General features: G+C 41.7%; 2 protein-coding genes across 5 annotated transcripts in view; one reads left to right on the top strand and one right to left on the bottom strand.

The window, feature by feature from the left end:
* The window catches only part of LOC131233967 (25S rRNA (cytosine-C(5))-methyltransferase NSUN5), a 69,056-nt gene extending 56,072 nt beyond the window's left edge, over positions 1-12,984 (top strand). For 3 of the 4 annotated variants that reach the window (XM_058230878.1, XM_058230877.1, XM_058230876.1), the window contains 3 exons: positions 10,182-10,256; positions 12,309-12,470; positions 12,557-12,984. In XM_058230878.1, the coding sequence (XP_058086861.1) occupies positions 10,182-10,256; positions 12,309-12,470; positions 12,557-12,894 (575 nt within the window). In that variant the 3' untranslated portion in view covers positions 12,895-12,984. The remainder of the gene's footprint in view (positions 1-10,181; positions 10,257-12,308; positions 12,471-12,556) is intronic. The other variant, XM_058230879.1, reaches the window with a different exon arrangement.
* A 1,791-nt stretch (positions 12,985-14,775) lies between these two features.
* LOC131233262 (17.3 kDa class II heat shock protein-like) lies at positions 14,776-15,445 on the bottom strand. Its single transcript, XM_058229906.1, has one exon. It carries the CDS (start codon positions 15,311-15,313, stop codon positions 14,849-14,851), a length of 465 nt encoding a protein of 154 aa, XP_058085889.1. The 5' UTR covers positions 15,314-15,445; the 3' UTR covers positions 14,776-14,848.
* Positions 15,446-23,084: the final 7,639 nt, after the last annotated feature.

Below are 23,084 nucleotides of genomic sequence, written 5' to 3'. Positions count from 1 at the left end.
AATCTCTCTCGAGGTCTCGAGGAAGATTGGGAGTTAGAGGATCTCGGGCCGTGACTTTAGTGCTAAAGGATAAAGGAAAAGGGAGATTTGAGGAGAAGTTGAGAGAAGGATCCTATTTTAGATACGAGGCTCTCTTTGTGCGCGAGGGGAGAGCTCCCTCCAGTCAAAGCAATCACTTTGGCTATGGCTGCCCCATCAGTAGAGGTTACGCTGGAGTCATTGTCCATAGAAAGAAGCCTTCAATGGCCAGTCCTGATCTTGAGCCTGTTGACGAAAATAGCTGGACCATGGTCTTTATGCAACAACCTCCGATAATCAGGGATCCCTTGTTGTCCTTATTTCTAGACTACCCCGCTCTCTTCATCACCAACTTCTCGAAAGTCTGGAACGAATACTAGTTCACTAAAGTCTTTAGAAAGGCAGGGGTATTGAAGGAGGTAGTTATCCTGAAGAAGAAAGGATTGGCTTTGCCTTTGTTCGCATGGAGACTGCAGAGGAGTCTGCTCAAGCCATTTCTATCCTCCATCAATCTGGCTTCTACAACAGTAAGCTCTCCGTCCAAATCGCTGGATATGGTCCGAACTTTGTCAACAAAGGCTTAAGTGTGAGGGTCATGGAGGTTAGAGGCATGGACCTTCATTTTGCAAGGCAGTCATCCCCCTTAAGATATTTGGGGCACGGCGATCTCCTGTCGTTCGTTCAAAGATGTAGTGGCTAGAGCCTCATCTCTCCCCCTACAACAATGGATAGTGGTATCCAAGATGTGGTCTGAAAGTCAGATGGTCTTTGGGTCTGGAAAGTAAGCTTTGCATCTGATCCTAAGATCATAGTTAACCACTTGGTGGTGGAGGAAGTTGCTACTACATTCCAATGGAATCTAGCTATCAAAATCTAAGAAAGGAGCTGAGATTAAAGTCTGGTTAAAAGGTTGTTGTAACCTTAAGGATGGTGACTTTGCCCTCAAGCCTCTAGGAGAGAACGTGTTGCTCCTCTACCTCAAGCTGAACGAGAACATCGATCGCATCCAAATGGTGGGAGCCCTATTCAACAACGAGTTGGTGACCTCTTTGTGCAGATGGGCAAAGAGATCCATATTAGGTTCAAAGGACTCACTAGTTTCAGTTCTGAGGCATTCCGTCAGAGTTATGGAGCTAGGAATTCTTGTTGGCCGTTGTCTCTTGTATTGGAGAGGTTTTATCTTTTGATTCTGCTAGGAAAGAGGGTGGGAGGTTCGGGCAGCCTGCCTCATTAGGAAGAAGTGGCTCTTCTCCACCCCTTCTAAGATCCCTCTCTGTGGGGATGGCTCACCTTGAGATTGAGGTGTGGCAGGAGGCTTTGAGGGGAGGTCGATCCTAGTCATTTGGGCCTTAATGGTACGTGGAGGGGTGTCACTCTGCTTGATCTCAGAGGAGTTACAACCAATAGACACGGAGTACCATCACGTTGTTGCTCCAATGAAGTACTGAACTTTTTTCGATGGTAAGTGGCGGCTTAACCTCCCTTCAGTCGACATGTGGCTCCCTAGCATGTTCCTTCACATATGCTCCGACCCCCAAAGCAAGCACATGACAGTCTTAGGCTACTCTTGTCCTGATGAGGTTAGCCCCTCTCCCTTTGGTGACGCATGGCTTGGGTATACCTCTGCTCGAGCCTGTTGCCACTAGCGCATGTGAGAACAACGAGGCCGTCGATGCCTCACTTCAGTCGAACGATGACTCCCCAGCATGTCCCTACACACATGCTCTAATCCCCCCACCCCTCAATTGCAGCAGGCACGTGGCACAATCTTAGGCTGCTCTTGCCTTGATGAGGTCTTCCCCTTTCTTCCTTTGACGATGTATGGCCTGGATGTGTCTCTCTCAAGCCTGTTGTTGCTGGCACATGTAAGAACAACCAAGCCGTTGATGTCATTCACTGTGTTTCGGATAGCGAGAGACGCCTCTCTGAGACGTGCTAGTAACTGTAGGCCCTTGAGTTTGTTGGAGCCAGTTTTTTGGCAATGCATGGCTCCTTGCCATCATTCTTTTGAGCTTGCTGTTGCCAATGCCATTAGTTGCTCTGTAAAAGGTGTATGCCAAGTCAAATCTGTGGTGACATGTGGCCTTCTCCCACCATCCTCAAGCCCTCTGATGCCGCCTTAATTGATGACTCTGGCAACGAGGGCTCTAGCTACATCAGCGAGGGGTCCTTCGTGTTGACGCGTAACCTATCACTGCTACCCACGGAGACAACTAGCATTGCCTACCATCACCTCGAAGCTTCCATCTCTGACCATGGTGTTAGTGATGACTCTGTCACTATTAGAAGGGTGACCCCTATGGCAATTCCTTAGAAGAAACTCTAAGAAACTTGAATACCCAATCAACCACTACGCTATTGTATGAGCATTTCAGAAGTAAAAGAATGCACATTTTGGTGTTGTTATTTTATCCCTTCATCATTCATGGATCATTTCCATTTACCTGATCCCATTATGGACATGTGACAATTCGTGTTAAAAACATTAAAAAAAGTGAGAGCTTACGATGTTTTATATTTTTCCTATTTTCCTAGTAACTATTCAAAATTTTTGGGCAAAAAAAAAAAAAAAAACGAGGCCAATACTAGCCTGTATCGGAAGTCTGATACATCCCGTATTGTATCACTTTTGGACCCAGCCAATATGCCTACCGCCACTAATATCTAAAACCTTGCTCATGCTCCCCATTCCTAACTGTTTATACCGTTGTTTTAATATCAAATAGAATGTATCATAATGTTCACTTCTCTAAAGCATATGAGGCGTAAGCTACATAGCGTGTAGCATAAACTACATGCTACTTCTAGATTTTTAATTAAGGTTGCTCTTAGTTGCATCAAATATTATGAAGTTTCATGATATTTTGCACCAAATTTGATTGACTAATAATGAAATTTCATGATATCTGGTGCAATCTAACACAACCTAAAATAATAGGAAAATAGGGCAAAGATTAACTATAAATATAAAGAAAGAACAAGTGAGCGATAAAATTGGTTTAATATTGTTTCTTTTATTAATTTACTAAAATCACCGAAAAGATCATCTAATTTTTATTGAAAAATAGAAAAATGTAACACATCATTGAGAACATTAATTGATTTATCTTTTAGTGAAAAATAACTTGTAAGTTGTAATGTAAGCTACATAGTGCATAGCGTATGTAAATTAGCATTTAGCGGAGGCTACTTGCAATTTAAGCTATTTTCATGAGCTATATATAGCATTGAGGCTAAGCTATGCTAGATAACATAAGCTATTTAAAACATTGGTTTATACTTGCTAATGTCTTAAAAAAGGCACTTCCTTGCTTCTACACTCAAATATGTTGCCACCTCACTTCACGCCTTCTAGGGGGATTTACTATTCCGTTTATACATTGGAGCTTTGACGAGGACATCACGTCACGTACACCCTTATCTACGTATTAGAGGAGGAGGCGGGCCATACCGATTTCCCCGTGGCTAGGCGAGTACCTGTGATCGTCCTGAAGACCCTATGTGCATGTGTGAGCATCTGGAAGACCCCACACTGGGAAGATGCACATGGGGTGCTTTATGGAGTGATCTAGATCGTTGGATCGGAGGTACGCAATGGATCGCATGGATTACATGATCAGGCCATTGATCGTTGATCGTCCACATCAGTTTTAGACTTTATCATCTTTTAGGATTTATAATGTAGGGGCATTTCACACTAGGCCTTTGTGGGGTAGCCAGTGGGATGTGGGGACACACTCGGGGTGGGCGGCCCATGTGATTTGGGGCCTACGAGCCCACGAGGGGGTTCGGCTGAGGTCCTAAACCCATGAGATGTGGAGCTTGGGCTATGAGATAAAGGGATTAATTTACCATACTCTAACAGTTCGAGCTCTTAGAGCAAGTGGTTAATTGTCCTATATCAAATTGGTATCAGAGCGGGAGGTCTCGTGTTCGAGTCTCTTCACCGGGGGTGATTAATGCAAGGGCATTTCACACCGGGCTCGAGTGGGGTAGCCCGTGGGATCCGAGGGCACACTCGGGGTGGGTGACCAATGTGATTTGGGGCTCACGAGGGAGGTTTGGTGTTCGAGACTCCTCACCAGGGGTGATTAATGCAGGGGCATTTCACAGCGGGCTCAAGTGGGGTAGCTAGTGAGATGCGGGACACACTCGTGGTGGGCGGCCCATGTGATTTGGGTCCCACGAGTGGGTTTCAGCCGAGGTCCCAACCCATGAGATGTGGGGCTTGGGCTATGAGATAAAGGGATTAATTCGTCATACTCTAACAGTTCGAGCTTTTAGAGCAAGTAGTTAATTGTCTTGCATCAATTTAATTTTTTATTATTTTATATTTGGACACATTATAAGTATTTTGGTTGATTTTATTTAGACTGAAACTATTTTTGTTAATATTCACAAGACGGGGATTATTGTAAATTTTGAAACTTCTCATATCGATAAAGAGAAGGGGGCGTGTGACCTCTCTCCCATTGAATTTTGTGATAAAAAAAGAAAAAAGAAAAAAGAAAAGCTCGTGCTTTCTTCTTCCATTTTCATGCGATACTCCATGCGATTTGGAAGGAAGATTAGTGCGAGGCTAATCTTCATCAACGGAGGTGCGAGGTCTTCATCTATCCCCACATCATCTTCTCTTTTCTTTCCCATCCAGGTATTTTCTTCGGGTTCTTCATTCTCCCCATCCCAGATTTTCGTCTTCTACCAAACTCAACTTTCGCATACCCATCCACAATCCAAACTCTAACCGACCTAAACTATCATCCCACGCCACACGTGTGACCGTACGACTACACGTGAATCTCACCTGCCTCTTTTGGTTTCCTACCATCATTATATCAAAACTCCTTTCTTCCATCCTCGATATCCTAACCCTAAACTTAAAATTCCTAATTTTCCTACTTTTCCAAATTACTGAAACCCAAATTTTCACCCTAAGTTGTATTAGGTTTCCTATTTTGAAATAGACTATACCCTATGCTAATTGGATGTAACTACATCCATTAGATCCTAGTTTCTTTTTATTTAATGATCTTGTGTTACGACGTTGGTAGCTTAGGCTAGGATATGCTCTTTTGATTTTCATAATATTTGTGATGATTATAGCGATTTTTTTTTTCTTAATTATCTTAATTCAGCTACTTGATCTCATGAGTTAATTAGTTCATGCATCGGTCCTTCATCAAGCTTTATCTAATGGCCGATATCAATGATGAAAAACATACATGGAGTTTAATATAAGTCTGGCAATCTCAATTTACCACAAGTAATTCTTGGGCCTGCCAGTCTCATAGTTTTTGACATACCTATTTTGGATATCATGAACTCTAAAGTCTTCTATGGTACATTTAATCGGCATTCATAATTTCTTACCCCTGCAACATGTCATAAAGCCAACCCCAAATATCTGGGTCAAGGGTATGAATGATGGTGGTGGAGTGGTGGTGAATGAGATCCTATTGTCCTAGATTTAGTAGACAACCACAGGCAGCCTATAATAGCTGCTTGATCCATGATCCAATCTTTCGGACCTTAGTTGCAGGATCCTTCTAACTAGGTGCCTCTCCCGCTTTGAATCCCCAGTTCGCATACTTGCTCTCGCTCTCGCTCCCACTACCAATCTATTTATAGTTGTTTATTTATTTACTTTTTTGAATGAGACACTTCTCCACTCTTGCACCTAAATTTGTTGCTGCCTTTCTGCACGCTTTATGCAACTATAGTTGGGACAACTCAGAAATGTAGTAATGTAATTTCAATTTAAAAAAAAAAAAAAAAAAAAAAACTTCATTAGAACTTATATTTTCCTCCATCAATATATAGCTTCCAGCATCCAACTGACAAAACAGATTCTTAAAATTCATTGTTTACATTTTAGCTTTCTTTGTGGATTGTGGGTAGTGTACACAAGCAGAGTAAGCTCGGTAGCTCGCTCGACTCGACTCGAAAATGCTTGACTCGACTCGGATCGAAGCTGAGTTCGAATCGAGTCGAGCTGATTTTTGGGTTCGATCTTGCCCCAACTCGACTCGACTCGAATACTGCTCGAACTCAGCTCGACTCAGTACAGGGTATATATATATCCTTTAAAAAAAAAAAAAAAAAACCCTACTCCCTTTTCAAAATACATTCCGCCCGGCGCCCGCACAATCCCTTTTCAAAAAACCCTACCCCCTTTTCAAACCCTCTCTTCCTCCCTCTCTTCATTACGTGAAGCTTGTTTTCATGGAGTCAACCCCGACGTCCATCACCATCTCCGAAGCCAGTAGAAACCCATCTCCGTCATTCCTCGACCCTCTACAAATGGAAATGTGACCGCAGAAACCCCCAATCTCTACCCTTATCGTCGATTCTTCCACACTCAGTCCGCCATTCCGCGACGTCACTGGTATTGCCTGAGTCCAGCCCTGTCACTACCGATTGCGCCTGCACATAATGAAGAAGGATGCCACTGCAGTCAGTCCAATGCACGGCTCGAACTCGGCCAAGCCGAGCACGATCTGCTGTTCCGAGCTCGAAGGCCGAGCTGGGCCGAGCACGACCTGGGACTCGAGTAATCCGAGTCAAGCACGAGCTGGGAAAAGCTCGACTCGGCTTGACTCATGTACACCTCTAATTGTGGGACCCTGAAGCCTGGACGGTTGGCTCCTTCTGGTTCCAGAATTCGCTGGGAGACTTGTTTCTTTCCAATAGATAATTAATTAATGGAAACAAAATTCATTATTCACAGAATCATATTCCTTAATGACATTCTCTTAGTTTTTCGTATTTCCATCCATTAAACTCTTCCATTTGAGACAGATGATGGCAACGAAGTACTGAGTGCGACGATGGCGATGAAGAGAACGGTAAAGGGTGCAGTGACGACGAAAGACAAAGCAAAAGTGAAAGATGTTGGCGATGTTACAGATCTTAGAGACCAAGAAGGTGAAGGTGAAGGTACCGGCTTCGAGCAGAACTCCTCGCAATAGGAAAAAGAAGAATGGATAGAGATCATGTGAAACAGAAGGAAAGCCAGCTCATTGAATCATCTTCTAGGGTCTAAACATGCATATCCAACCCTCTTCGTTAGAGGGTATCCTGATGGATGGCTCCCCATCAACATCTCCAGGATTTTTGGTTGAGCAGGAGCAGTTATGGATGTCATAATGCCTAGAGATAGGATTTCAGGACAGTACAGAGGTTTTGTGACGCAGGACAGCCCTAATTATGATGCATGCTCATGGAGATAATTAAACAGCGGAAATAAAAGGAATAAATGATATAAAATTCTAACAGTAATCATCATAACTGAGAAAATCATAAAGGAAACATGCAATGGAGCGGGCCATCACTACAACCATGGAGTATGGAATTCAATTACTACTTAGGTTGGATCTGGCGAGGGATGAGACCTCCCGATCTTGCATGGTCACACCCAATCGATCAATGAAGATCACTAGTCCAAAGAACTAAGAAGTTTCTCGGATTAGGGATTTGAGAATTTGGGGATTTAGGGTTTAGATCGGTTCTCAAGATTTTGATCGAAGAGGAATTAGCCAAAACTGAAAAATAGAAGGAAGAAAGTTGTTACCTTGATGAAGTTGGAGGGGCACAAGAAGAAATTAGAAGAAGAAGATCAAGGGGAGAGAAGAAGTACTATTAGAGAGAAGAGAGGAATGAGGCTACCAAAGGGTTTGCTTTTCATTAATCAATAGTTGAAATTCGTGTTTAGGGCTTTACCCCACTTAAATAAGCAAATAAAGACATAAAATTACTAAAATACCCCTAGGATAAGCAAATAAAGATATAAGATTACTAAAAGACCCCTAACTAAGTCAAAAAACGCACAAATAACTTAAGTATGGGAAAATTTGGGCACTCGGTCTTCTTTCTCCAATCTTCCTTCACATGTGTCTTCCCTAAGTGGGGTCTTCTATATGTCCAATCACATGTGAAAGGTCTTTAGCTCCTCAATATTCGCCTATCCACAAGGACGGCACTTGTGGTTGGCGCTTTCTTCGTTGGTACACCTTGAATGCACCTGTGTCCGCATCATTTTGTGTTAGTAAAAATGAATTCAGAAGAAGAACTGGCCAAAGCAGTTGAGATGTTACATGGCGAGAGGTTTGGAGGGGTGCCCTTACTTGTTCAAAGGGCGAGATTTGGCCCAGAACGTCCCCCGGCATTTGGCAATCCGAATAGATCTAAGGCCCCAAAGGAGTCTCAGGCTAATTTCAAACCAAAGCATGAGGTTCAATCCGATGGTGTCTCTTTCAGAGATGCCCTCCTCAACTCCAAGCGACTGGCGAGTTCCAATCCGATCCACGCTGAATCTCTCTCCTCAAATATGAACTCTGGTAAGATGCAAGGGCCAAAGTTAGAAGACCCTGCTGGCTTATCAACTAACTACGCTCTTTGAATCGAGCAAGAAAGGTTGAATCGCCAAAGAATGGAACTGAGGGATTCGGTTGTGGTGATTGCTAAAGAAGGGGCCTCCATATCGGATGTTCGGAAATGGATCGACGAGTGTTGTGGTCTCAAACTGGAAAAATACAATATCAAACCGATCGGTTTCAATGAATTATGGCTGAGAGTTTGCCTGGGGATCAATCCGGATCTATTGATAATGGCAGGTTCCATCCACTCCGAAGGCCCTGTGTCTAAGGTCCTCAGTTGGGACGAGTTCTCCATTTTCGGCATGGAGGTTTGGATCCTAATTTGGGGAATCCCTATGGAGCTATGGTACGACGAGTTCTTCATCTCCACGACAAACCTATTGGGTTCTCTCATAGAGGTGGATCTCAAAACGAAGATAGGTGAGGAACTGGCGGTCATTAGAGTTCGTGTTAGAAGAAAGAAAAAGGACCCTCTTCCTCCCCACATTCAGATTCTAGCAGACAACAGGCAAATCCTCCTTCCGGTGCAAAGGGAGGTGAAGGACAATCTCATTCCTCGGTGGGGCGACATTTGGAGAGCCAAGGATCCTCCTCCGGCCGTTCGTCGGATGAGCCCAGGGAGCATGAAGGAGCTCGATATCGGTGCTCCTGCGGAACACGAAGCCTGACTCCAGCTGTTTCCCTGCCGCATTAGTCATTCCAGGGGACACGCGTCGCTCCTTCTGAAACCCATTTACAGCGCCTCGATAGCTGTGCCCCTCGAGACGCGGGAATCAATCCAAGAGCATTGCAGATTGAGCCACGTCATCAGCGTGGGTCTCCGTTTCCCAGTCAGTCTCTTATGGCATTAAAGGAGAACAGTGGTAGCGTTGCGGGATGCCAAGTGGCCTCATCCCTTCAATCAAAACCACCTCTCGAGTCCGTTCCAGTGCTATATCCGGACCCGGACCCGGGACCGTCAACCCCAATCGACCTAAACCGTAGCAACCTCTCAGGTCCTGAGATCCAAACGGAACAAGATCTAATCCTCGTCACCAAAACAAACCCAACCATTCCTGTACCCCCCTTTTACCCTTCCTTTCTTTAAATAAAATTGCAGTTACCCTTCAAAAAAAAAAAAAACTTTCCATTTGATCTTTGAGAAATTATCAGGTCCCGTGAGCCACAGGATGGGGTGTCCTCATCAAAACAATTCATACATGTAGAGCCCATGGCTCAGTGATTCAGATCGTTGATCTGATGAGCCCCATGGTGAATGGGGATGCCCCAAAAACTTGCAAATTGGAGGATCCTATTCTTTTGACCGATTGCCTACAAATACACAATTCAGAATAAATAAAGGTCCCCATTCAGTAGATAGAATGCCAAACATGGATATCTATGATCTTCTGATCTTCGAGATTTTTGGAAGATCTCCATCCATGGTGGGGCCTTCAGATTGACAGTCTGTGTCAGTGAACACTAAGACCCCACATGTACAGACATGGGTGTTGCAGGATACCATATGTCCTGCAGTATAGGACCAGATAATTCTATATCTTATTTTATTTGGTTTTTAGCATTGTCTAATGTGGTATACTGCTGGCATTCCATTTCAGGCAATTGCTAATCATGTAGGCATCAATATTCCAATTAAGCAACTTTATCTGCCTTCTTATCTTTCTTTGTTTCTTTTTTTTGTTCTTCTTTTATATAAATGGCATCTAATTGAAGTATGCACTACCTTCTGTATTGTATATCTTTTTCATACTGGATAGCTGATCTCCTTTACTGCATGCGGTTATGTAGGAGAGTCTGCAGACATGCAACGTGTTAAGAAGCTTGCTGCATTTCAGAAAAGAGCCCTTGAACATGCATTATCCTGTATGTTTCAGTGCTTCAGAACAAAATGCATTTTTTACTTGTCTTTGAGTTGGAACCTATTCTTAAGGAAGATGCATTGAAAATGATTTTCGTGGGAAATGATGTTTATCAGTTTCCTTTTCTAATACTTAACTAAATAGTACTGGTTATAACACTATAATTTTACACACAAAAAAATTACCAGCTTAAAAGGTGAACACTGCTTCTCAAGCATAACTATCATATCCATGTATTCCTTAAGGCATCTTCGCCCATAACCCTAAATCTTTGAGATATTCAGCATCTTCTTTGGCTAATATTCACGCGAAAAATTTAGCAAACACTGAAGTAGTCTAAAACCTCAAGGACAGAAGCACTTTTATTCCCAGTGATTGCAGCAGGACCTTCAAGAAGACCTAAAAAAATGTGGAGATCTTTGTCTCTGAATCATATCCAAAGCACACAAGAACCTTGTTAGAGATGTGTCCCATATTACACTTCGAGGTAAAATTTTTGTAGAAACATATCCCTAGTTGTATATTTACCAATGTCAGCTCAATCAGATACTATCATCATCATCATCTAAGCTTTAATCCCCTAATTAATTGGAGTTGGCTACATGAATCCTGTTCTGCCATTCCACTCTATCAAGGGCCATACTTTCAGTTAGTCTTTTCTTACTACATCCATGTCCTTTTGGGTATTCCTCTTGCCCTTTTAGAGCCTTCCACTTGTACCAACTTATTCCCAATCGACACGGTTCTTGGTCTCCATGGCACATGACCAAACCATCTAAGTCTACTTTTCCTCATCTTATTACCTATTGGCACTACTCTAAGGTCCCTTGAATGCATTCATTTTGTTTGTGGAAACATTTGAAGCAAAATCCAGTATGGTTGTTGACTATTTATTAAGAACTGGCGTAACTGAAAGCTAGACAGGGCGTGTTTCAACATTGAGGTCCTGGGTTTAAGCCCAGCTTACCTATCCAGGAAAAAAAGGATGAAAGAAAAAGCTAGAGTAGCATTTTTATAATTTAATTATATATAGTGAAACAATATTTCAGAAATCATAATAATCTCTCTACGTCCACTTCACAGTTGATAAATCTAGAAGTCTCGGATTGTATTCTTCATCAACCCGTTCAGACTAATAGATACGCCTGTCCATGCATGATGCGTGCAGGTTCACATGCACTTAGGTTATAAAACCCTTTTTCAATTTTTTGATCAGCTTCTGATTTTAGATCTAGTTTGGAGACCCTGAGTGTATCCCTGGAGAAGCTTGTTTTGGATAACTAGACGGTGGTTTGTTTCATTAAGGTACTATACAAAGCTCGGCCAAGAGATTTTACAGCGAACCTGGGCTTTCACTTTGTATAAGAGGATCCCATTGCTTACTGATCAAAACCATTGGTATGATGCACCCCGCCATGGATGGCCCATGCACCAATAATTCCACAGATCGGAAGATTCTATTTGTGGAATATTTGTCTTGCTTATCGGAATATGAGCCATTGCCACATTTTCTTTCCTGTCTTTCTGCCGGACACCTATTGAAGGGTTAGGTAAATTAATCAAATATCTAAAAGAGGCTATTTTCACTAATAACAGCCTAAAATGTCCTCGCAACCCTATACTACCTAAAAGAGGGTCTTAAAAGGGTCATACTCCTTGGAAGCATTTGACCAGCTCCGTGTGTACAACCCTCAAAAGGTTCCCAATTAGTGACAGATATCTCATAATTTGGTCTGGATTTTTTTATTTTTTATTTTTTATTTTTTTGGTTAAATTTAGGTTAAGTCTCACACACATGCTGTTGACAGCTGGTCGATAAAGTGCATGCACGAGTCAGTTAACACAGTCACTTACCTGCAAGTGAGGATTAGCCACCAACAGAGTTGCTGGCTAACAGTCTTAGAGTGTAGATTTTTTTTCCTATTATTAAGCAAAAAAAAAAAAAAGAAGGAAAAAAAAGACCTTTTTCTATATTTTCTTAAAATTTATTTCATCATATCTTGGACAACAGTCCATGTTCAGAAAACCATGTCATCATGCATTTCAACATTTTCAGTCCCTGCTGTTGAAAGAGTTGTGTACAGCACATGCTCCATCCACCAAGAAGAAAATGAGGATGTTGTCAAGTCCGTTCTCCCACTTGCCGCTGCCCTCAATTTTCAACTAGCAACCCCCTTCCCACAGTGGCCTCGCCGTGGTCTCCCAGTGTTCGAAGGCTGTGAGTGTTATCAAAAGAAGCCATCAGATTTTCATTCAAGTAGATAAACTTCTCTTACATTGTATCTTTTGCCTTTCCTCTTTCAGCTGAGCATTTGCTAAGGATGGATTTAGCAGAGGACATGGAAGGCTTTTTCATCGCTCTGTTTATTAGGAAGAATGCTGTAACTGGACCAGAGACTGCTATTTCTGAGGAAATGAAAGCTTCAAAGATGTCCACTCGGGCAAATTCTATTAATGTGAGATCCAAGAACTTGTCAAGCCAAAGAAACAAGGGAAGGCCTCTGTTACATCCAAGAAAGAAAATCTCCTGTCCTCTCATGACATCTCCCTTCCTGAAGATGCTTAGAATGTCTTCACATGGTTCCATGGTTAGAAAAAGAACTTCTGAAAAAGGTAGCTTGTTGCGTCTGAAAAGCAAATGATGGTACTGATTATACAGAATTAGTTGGTACCTCCAACATGAAATCGTTTTAGTGGTGCCTGCTCATGCATAGGAATATTCTATTCACTTATTTTTGGGGGGAAATTGAAATTTGCCAAATGTCTTCTGCTACCAAAAGTGTGTTTACTGTTTCGAATGGACTCAACTGATTCTGAAAATCAGTCTGATTCAACTCTCAGGTGCGCCACATGATGAAATTATGCCCCCAAAATCAAAGTTTATGGTACGACCCACCTAATTTTTTTGAAATACTGTGTATTTTTGGGAGAGTTCTTTCGTCATGACGAGGCACATCAGGTGAACAAAACTAATGCTAATGGTACTCATTCCATCCCAACTACATCCAACCATTTCCTATTGTTTGGCGTTCTAAAGTTTTGGATGATGACAGTTAAAATGGGGTAGTGTTCCAGATGGAGGGTGGATCTTTCATGGTTTGTGAAAGAAAAACAGGTACCCAACTGTAAGTATCCCAGGCCCACTTGGAAGGGGAGAGAGTTGTTGGGTTTTTTATTTTTATTTTTAATGTATTTATTTATAAAGGTAAAATATGAACCATTGAGTTGCATTTGTCCGTGAAATCTTAACACTTTGTCAAGTACCAAATTCATAAAATACTCGTTACCTCATTTAAATAACTTTTCATATCTCTAAGTACGCATACAGAAACTTCAAATGACTTTATAGATCTCAAAGTACACAAATAGTATAATTATAAATGTTGGGTTCTGTTTGTGGGTAAAATCTTCACTGCACTTTGTTTAATTCAAAATTTTTAACTTACCCATAATTTCATTTAAAATGTCTTTTCATGTTCTTTAAATATGCCAGCGTTTAGATCGTAAGCATGACCTGTTGCATTTCAACTCCACTTTGTTAAGCACCAATTCCAAAAAATATTTATATTCAAGACTTTATTTAAAATGTCTTTTCAAGGTTGATACATGTTCGGATGCCATGAGCATAAAATAATCCTTCCTCGTAATGAAAACCGGGAGCGGATGATTAAGTGGGCCCTCACCAACCTGGATGTACGTATTCTTCACGTCATGACGTCCTTCCGTGTTATCATATCACTTAAAAGTCACGAAACTAAAATGAAGCCTGAAGCCAAAATGAAGCAATCCAAATCTCAGGTGACCCTGCGTCAAACCAAAATTGAAGCAGATCCAAATCTCAGGTGACCATGCGTCAAACCAAAAATGAAGTAGATCCATATCTCAGGTGACCATGCGATGGGAAACAGGGGTGATTGACCATTTAAAAAGTTAGTAGGCCACAAGTTTTGGATCGAGTTGATATTTGTTCTTTTCTCTTCATCCACGTTTTTGTTGGATCGAGCTGATATTTGTTCATTTTCCCTTCATCCACGTTTTTGTTGGATGGTAAATAAACATGCAAGTTTTTAGTGTTGAATAGTATTGTCCACCTTCATTTCTGGGCTCATGCCATAGAATGATCTTAAAAAAATATATGGACGGCGTGGATGCGTAATAAATTCACTAAGGTGGGCTCCACAGTAAGGGCGCGAGGTCCCAGCACGTAATCGGCTCTCGCATGCTATGGTGGGCATGATGCACTCCCCAGTTCCTGAGGTAAGGTTGGGAATCTAAATCTTAGCTTTGATTTTTGATTTTTATTTTTAATAAAAAGTCCGTTTGACTCAGAGAATTCCAAGTCGAGTCACCCAGGTTTTTGAAATGTGGTCCACACTCCACGTAAACGTCTGGCCCACCTGTTGAACATTCTAGAAAAGTGTAAACCGTCGATCATAACACTTTACATCGTACACAGAAAGTTCTATATTCTATTCATTCACTTAACACAAAACCACAAACAGAGAAAACCAAACTCCGTCAAAAAAAAAAAACAGAAATACAGATATTAGATATAAGAGAACAACAAAAGGAAATGCGACAGCCTCTCTCTTCTGGTCACACGACCTTCACCTCAATGGTCTTGGGCTTCTTGGGCTCCGGAGGTGGCAGCTTCTCCACCGTCACAGCCAGCACCCCATCCTGACACACGGCCGAGATCGCATCCACGTTCGCGTTCTCCGGCAGAGAGAACTTCCTCATGAACTTTCCAACCCTCCTTTCCATCCTCACATACTTGGCTTCCTTATCCTCCTCCCTCTTCCTCTCGCCGCTGATGACGAGCACCTTGTCGTCCTCGACCTGGACCTTGATATCTGCCGATCTGATGCCCGGCATGTCCACCTCGAAAACGTACTTCGTTGGATACTCCTTGATATCCGCAGGAGTGGAGGCCATGGCCTTTGCATCGCGGACGTAGGTTCGTGTGGGGCCCTCTTCGTCTTGAGGGATGTGCGGGTCCTGCAGCATCTGATGGAGGGCTGAGAAGAAGGGGTTTTCAAGGCCAACCACCCTTAGGTCCATCTCCTTTTCCTTTCTCGAAATGTTTCGGTGCTTTGAGGGAGTAGTGAATTTTTGTGTGCTCGCTCTAATGTGAAAGAAGGTGAGAAGGATTGGGGTTTTATAGGAAGAAGAGAAGGTATGGATTGAGGAGTGTTTTCTGGGAGGTTCCGGATCTCTCCGCCTCTTCTGCCGTACCGTTTGCTTTTCTCTTCTGCGAGCTTCTGGAACGCGATCGAACCTTCCAGATGACCAAAACGCCCTCCGTTTTGGCGTTTTGTGCCTCCTGACAAATATCGTTCTCGGCCCCGGAATTTCTCGGGATATTTTGAAAGTTTTCCATTTCTCCCGATAATTTTGAAAATTCTCGTTGGAAGTGAATATTTGACAAAATATATTTGTTATAAACTAATAATGACTTCACAAATTTAAAAATAGAGAAATACTCTGGTGTGCTCGGAGAGCACTATTTCACTTGGACAGTTTAATCATGTAGAAACTAATATAATTTTAAGCCGTAGAGGCATTATCGGATAAAACAATTTCTTCTGGTAAACAAATCTACGATCATTTCGCGGTATTATAACTGCTGAGATTTTGAACATATCGCAATATGAATGCGGAGGAGATTTTAAAAATCTCGGGGATATTTGTCACGACGTTACAAGGTTTCGCCAGCATTATCTGCGAGTAATTTAAATGACTAAAATGCCCACGCTAACTACGAGAAACTATCCGCCACGCTCGCATTTGGGCCACCTGCTACGACGCGGGTTCGCTACTGAGAAGTGACGTCACCACGTTCTGTGGGCCCCACCATGAAGTATGTATTGTATCAACACCGTCCATACATTTGGAGAGACCATTTTAGGGCATAATCCAAAGAATGAGTGAGATAAAAAGTTTCAAATGTACCCCGCGGGGATTGAACGCATACCATTAAAATTTTCTTTGGGCCACAGAAGTTTTTTATCAAGCTGATATTTGCGTTTCCCTTTATTCTATGTCTTTTTTAACTTATAAACAGGTTGGATTTCAAATAAAAATCATGGTAGGCCCTAGGAAGGTTTCAATGGTGGCGCCATGGTCCCCACTGTTTTCTGTGGTGGGGTCCAGTTGAACTTTGTATCTTCCTCATTCTTTGTATAATGCCTTAAAATGATATCTACAAATGGATGGATGGTGTGGATACAACACATAGATCATAGTGGGGCCCACAGAACGTAGTGACGTCACTTCAGTAGCCGAGTCGCTTTCCCACCTGCTGGTAATTTAAATAACCAAAATACCCTCACTACGGACGAGTAAATACCGACCACGCCTGCATTCCATTTGAGCATTACACGTGGATCTTTGGGTTCTGACAAGTGGGGCCATGCTTCGGCGGCCACTGTAATGATGCGGCACATTGAGGGTGGACTCTACCCATGGGGCAATCGTAGCCTTTGGTAACAGCAATGATCTCCTTCCAACGGTTAGGATCACAGCAGAAAACCGAATAAAGAGTATTCCTCTGTGATTGTTTATCACAATTTTACATGTGGTGTGGCTCTCCTAGTACACGCATGGAAATTTTGTAGGGTAATCCACACCGTTTAAATGGCTGACCCAATGGATGGAGAATAACCCAAAAATTACATTAGTCAATCTGGAGTAATCATCTGATTATTCGCGTAGAATTTGGACCAATCATTATCTTACTTTTGATAATTAATCATCATTTAGGCGGTTAGGATTGTTTGATGGGTGTTTTTTAAAGTTTAAAAAATCTCATTAAAAATGAAATATTAAAAAATATAGAAATGCTTATATAAAAATTTTTTATCGTCATTAATTCCAAATTTACAGAGAATTTCCCCATTGAAAGACGATGAGTTTTTTGGAAGAAAAGTTAGATTTTCCGAAGAAAAGTTACCCGATCGAGCACTCATATATTATTTTTCTATAAGAAGTAATAAATCCAGAAAACTTTGAAGCCAGCATAGCATGTGTGTAACATCCCAACCCTTTTTATACACACACACACACACACCAACTAAAAATCGTTCCAGTGTGATCATCCGATGGGTTGCAAGTGCATTTTAATGTTTTTAATTGATATGTATATTATTTCTATAGTGTGTCTCATTCAATATTTATTTAATCATTTTTTTTCTTCTTTTCCTAAGCATCATGGAGGATTACATCTATTAGAATGGTGGGTTTTTAAATAAACGTGGAATTGCAAAGGATAGTGTTACGCATCGAATATGGAGATCATATGAGCTAGACAACGTATCTTGTTGGAACCCATCGGTATAGGTTTGATGGCATAATCTTCCACACCTTACACCTTTAGAGAAGAGCTGATATGAGAATGAAGCTTTTGTTGTGTGTATGATTGGGACCCAGCCCTGTATATATAATTTTAGAGGATCGAGGAGTTCGAAATCCATCAAAACTCCTCTTCTTATTACTCCACATGAATTTGGTAATCCCAGTCCCATCTGTACACTATATGTGTATCAGAGTTTTAGTATACCACTCCTCATATGATTTTAGATGCATCACAACTTAGTGGGGTCCACTGGTATTCCCGATCACACTATCCAATACTTGGGACAATCCAAACCATTGATCAATAAGGCCCATTTTATAAAATTCTTACATGGGTATCATATAAATATCATGCGGCCCTACAATTCCCCACTCTCCTACCTATCTAGAGGAAAAAAAAAAAAAAAACAATTTACAATGGAGCATTATGGCTCACAAAGCACTTCATTTGTATTTAGTGTTGAGGATTTGTGCTGCGGAATCACATATGTCTAAATCTAGGATAGCAATCTAATAACGGCAAACAATTATAAGAGAACACAAAGATTTAACGTGGACAATTCTTGCGGAAAAAAACCACAGCACAAAGCGACAGAAATTTACTATGAGAAGAAATTACAAGAGATGACTTACCCGATTCGAACAATCTCAAATCACACCCTTGCTACACCCTTTAAAAACCCTAAAACCATTTTAGGAATCTTTCAAAAACTTTTAGAAAGCTTTAGAATACATTAGAATAGCCCTAGGGACCCCTTATTTATAGTTTAGGCAACTTCACTTACGCACCGACCTTGGAAAAGTCTGAAAATCGCCTCAAATTCATGTAGTCTGCGCGTGGGCTGTGTAACCTTGACTAGTCGAGACGAGCCTTCGACTAATCAAAGGACCCCCTCGACCGGTCGAGCCATCCCCTCGACTGGTCGAGCGGCTTGGACACTAAAAAACATAGGTCGATGGACTTTAAGTCGAGCAGGCCTCGACTAGTCGAGCGGCCCACTCGACCAGTCAAGCCAAGCCCTCGATCGGTTGAGTAATGTATAAATGTATGGATTTAAGATGTCCGTCAACAATCTCCACTATGTCTTCAATCTTTAACTGTATATCTAACTGCCCTCTTCTCTTTTCTCTGCATCATATCATTGCTTCAATCAACACTTCTCGTGCACACTCCGTCCTTCTTTTATGCCATCGCCAAGCCCAGAGAAGTTGCATAGAAGTTGAACTTCTCTGTAGGAACGACCTTGGTGAGCATATCTGCTAGATTCATGCTGGTATGAATCTTTTCCAGTGTTACCTTTCCTTCCTCAAGCACCTATCGGATAAAGTGGTGACGAACATCAATGTGTTTAGTATGTGGGTGATAAACAGAATTTTTAACCAAATGGATAGCGCTCTCGCTATCACAGTTAACCGGCATGGCCTCCTGTTGAAGTTCCAACTGATTTATCATGCCTATGAGCCAAACACCTCTTTAAAAGCTTCCGTCATTGCCATATATTCTGCTTCAGTCGTGGAAAGAGTCACCACGGACTGGAGCTTCGACATCTAACTGATTGCTCTACCTGCTAGTACAAACGAGTATCCTAAAGTAGACTTTCTGGAATTTATACTGCCTGCGTAATCGGAATCCACATACCCTACCAACTTTGACCCTGTCTTCTCAAAAGTTAAGATGTATTCTTTCGTACCTCGAATGTATCGATGTAGCCATTTCACCACTTCCTAATGTTGCTTGCCGGGGTTTGACATGTATTTGCTCACAACACCGACTGCATATGAAATATCTGGTCTTGTACAGAACATGACATACATTAAACTGTCAACCGCATTCAAATAAGGCACATGAGACATAACATGCTTTTCCTCATCTGATTTAGGACATTATTCTGAGGAAAGCTTAAAGTGAGCTGCGTGGGGAATGCTCACCGGCTTTGCTTAGTCCATTCCATACTTGATCAACACATTTTCAAGGTATTCTGCTTGTAATAACCAAAGCCTGTTCTTCTTCCTGTCTCTATGAATATCTATGCCGAGAACCCTCTTTGCAGCCCCCAGATCTTTCATCTTGAATGTCCCTAATAATTAAGTTTTCAGTATGTTAATTTTAGACATATCTTGACAGGTGATCAACATATAATACTAGGATAATGAATTGTCATTTGCGCATTGTTTAATCATGCTTATATATGCTTGAATATTTTAACTTCACATACATGATTGCATGAATGTTATAAATTGATAGGAAGCACATTCCACACATAAGCTTACAACACTAGGCTAGTTGTTATATTCTGTATATCTTTAATAGTTTTTGTGATTAGAATCTCTAACTGGCTTGGAAGTTATTAGAGTTATATTGCTTAACTTGCTTTAAATTGAATGATTATTTAAGTTAGGCGATTAGGACTTTAAATAGGCAAAAAAAATTGATAAAGTCCTATTCACCCCCCCTCTAGGACCTTAATTAAGATTCTTTCTTCAGTATCAGCGGTATAAACTGCAATTTCAATTGGTATTAAAGCGATGTTCCTCTAAAAAAGGTTTAACCACCTGGAGGAAGATCTTGACTGAAGAAAGAATTATGGGCAAAGGAGATGGACCCTTCGTCTCACGACTACTCATCTTTAATGGTACAAACTATGCATACTGGAAGGTTAGAATGATAGTTTTTCTCCAGGCTTTTGATGATGATGTATGGGAGATTGTTGAAAATGGATACAATGCACCTACAGAACAGTTGTTCTTGAGGATGGTACAACAATCACCAAAGCAAAATCAAAGGTCAAGTGGACCCAATATAACAAAGAGATGAGGATGCGTGAAGCCAAAGTCATGAATGCAATCTGCTGTGGAGTTTCACAGGAAGTATTTCATCAAATAAGTATGTGTGCAAACTCTAAGGCAGCATGAGAGTTATTAAAAAATACTCACGAAGGAACTAACACGGTAAATATGTCAAGACTTTAACTTCTAACATCTCAGTTTGAACACATAAATGTCACGCCCCAAACTCGGAAACCGGGCTCACAAAATTCCCAATTGCTAAATCCGGTGCCAACAGCCTCCCATTCTCGGCTCCCGGCATCCATATATTGAGTTCTAATCCTGAGATCCTACAAGAAGGATTTTTTAACATGAATTTAATTCGTAATAAGTATAACCATAAACATAACCCACGAACAATAACCAAGACATCATCACAAAATCCACTATGATAAAAAATTATAAGGTACAACGCGTATGAAGGGAAATACAATGATAATAATAACGGAAACTCCTGAAGCTCAACTACACACTCCTGTTGCGGTTAAGCTACGGCTGCGACCTGACGTCACCTGTATGCATCAATCGTGCATAAGCTTATAGAAAGCTTAGAAGATGGTGTAAATGTGTGCGCAATATGAGCGTACTCAAAATGTTATATCAAAGTAATGTGGAATCATACTGATGAGACCATGAATGTAATCAGCCGTACCAAGGCTATGCGATGCAAGGCATGAATGCTATCGACCACACCAAGGCTATAGGATACAAGGCTTATATAGCCAATGTCATGTGCAAGATGTAGCTCAAGCATACCAATCCACATATCAATGCAGCTCATCACTAAAGCATCAAATATCAGTACAGTTCTCACATTTGATAATCACCGGGGTTTAGTACACTCTAAATGACAATGCCCTTTTCTCAGGCATGTAGTTCAAGTGAGCATAAGAAACCTCACTATCCGCCTAGCCAATAGCCTGTCAATACCTATCCGGCACGTCGATAATGGATCCATTTACGAACTGGTCATACTCAGCCTAACAATGCCCATACTCGGATGGGTAAGGCCCCACCCCCTTCCAACCAACCACGACACAGTGGGAGACATGACCTCCTAATATTCGGCCCTCACGCGCTCATTTATCCACTTGATCTCGACATTGGAGCATCCTCTGGTACCATCAGGTTTAGGAGTTTTCACCGAGGGACATCTATGGCGTCCTGATGCTAGTAACAATATTTTCGGTGTCCGATCCTGCCATCCATGATATGCCTATGGAGGCCACAACCCTGATGTCGCTAGGGCGTATAATAATCATGTTATATAAATGCCAGATGCATGAATCACACTATCAGTCATGCAACAATCCTGCGCGTATCGCGCGCTCATGTGGGGCAACTCCGCCTATCAGGAAGCCCATAAACGATCTGCCCGAAGGCATATGCTATGATCAGTCACTCCTCATATCAAGCATACATATGATGCATATGAGCATGAATCATGGAGATATACTAAGCATGTTATATGGTGATGAACTCTACTCATAACGAGGATGGGCCTAGACGGCCTATACATAATAAGTATGGGCCTAACAATGGGCCCTAGGGAGAGTTACAATGCGGACATTTAACCATCATTGCTCTTACAATGTGGATGTCAAACCATCATTGCTCCTAAAGCATGACCTGCCATAAACATCATTACATACATCATGGTGGAATCACACATCGTAATAGACCTCATATACATCACATTCGGCCTCATACAAAGGCCTCACATGCATCTCATTGGGTCTCACTCATGGTCCTTATATATATATATATATATATATATATATATATATATATATATATATATATATATATATATATATCACATTGGACCTTAACCCATGGGCCTCAAATACATCACAATGAGCCTCATATACATCAAGCGGGCCGTATCACATGGGCCGCACTAATGAGCCTTATATACATCAAGTGAGCCGTATCAATGGGCCGCACCAACGGGCCTCATATACATCAAGTGGACCACATTAATGGGCCGCACCAAGGGGCCCATATACATCAAGTGGGCTGCATCAATGGGCCTCATATACATCAATGGACCACACTAATGGGCCTCATATACATTAAATGGGCCGCACACATACATCATATTGGGCCCTATTCAAAGGCCTCATATACGTCACTTTGGGCCTCAAACAGGGGCCCATGAAGTAGGCACAATAGATGGATAGTGCATGTAACACATAAAAGTAGGCCCCGAACAGTCACAATGGGCCTTGGAAAATCGCAATGGGCCTCGCATAAAGGGCTGAACTAAGAGGAAAAACAAACATTGATCTAGAACCTTTGTAATCCCTAAAGGATGCAATGGTAGACATTCAACCCACCACTGATTTTTGCAGCGTGGTCCAATTGATAAATAGATCTGTTTTATTTTTAGTCTCAAGCCTTAAGATGGGCTCACCATCCAATGGACGGTTTGGATGTAACACGTACATCATACGGTGGACCCCACACATGGACGGTGTGGATCAAAGTAAACATCATGGAGGGACCCACAAAACTTGCTACACCAATACAGTAGCTAGATAGCTTGTGTGAGGTACACCAGCCATCCCACTTCCCAAGGTGGGTCCACATGTGTGGGGTCCCACATAGATGAACGGCTAGGATATAACACCTACATCATGCCAAGGCTCAT

Source organism: Magnolia sinica, chromosome 18, assembly GCF_029962835.1.
Source record: "Magnolia sinica isolate HGM2019 chromosome 18, MsV1, whole genome shotgun sequence".
NCBI lineage: Eukaryota > Viridiplantae > Streptophyta > Magnoliopsida > Magnoliales > Magnoliaceae > Magnolia > Magnolia sinica.
Note: the sequence above shows the minus strand (reverse complement) of the source record. Positions and strands in the feature narration are given on the sequence as shown.

What these genes read in the sequence shown, in the direction of transcription:
- LOC131233262 (XM_058229906.1), bottom strand. Translation starts at nt 15,313, where the DNA reads ATGGACCTAAGGGTGGTTGGCCTTGAAAACCCCTTCTTCTCAGCCCTC.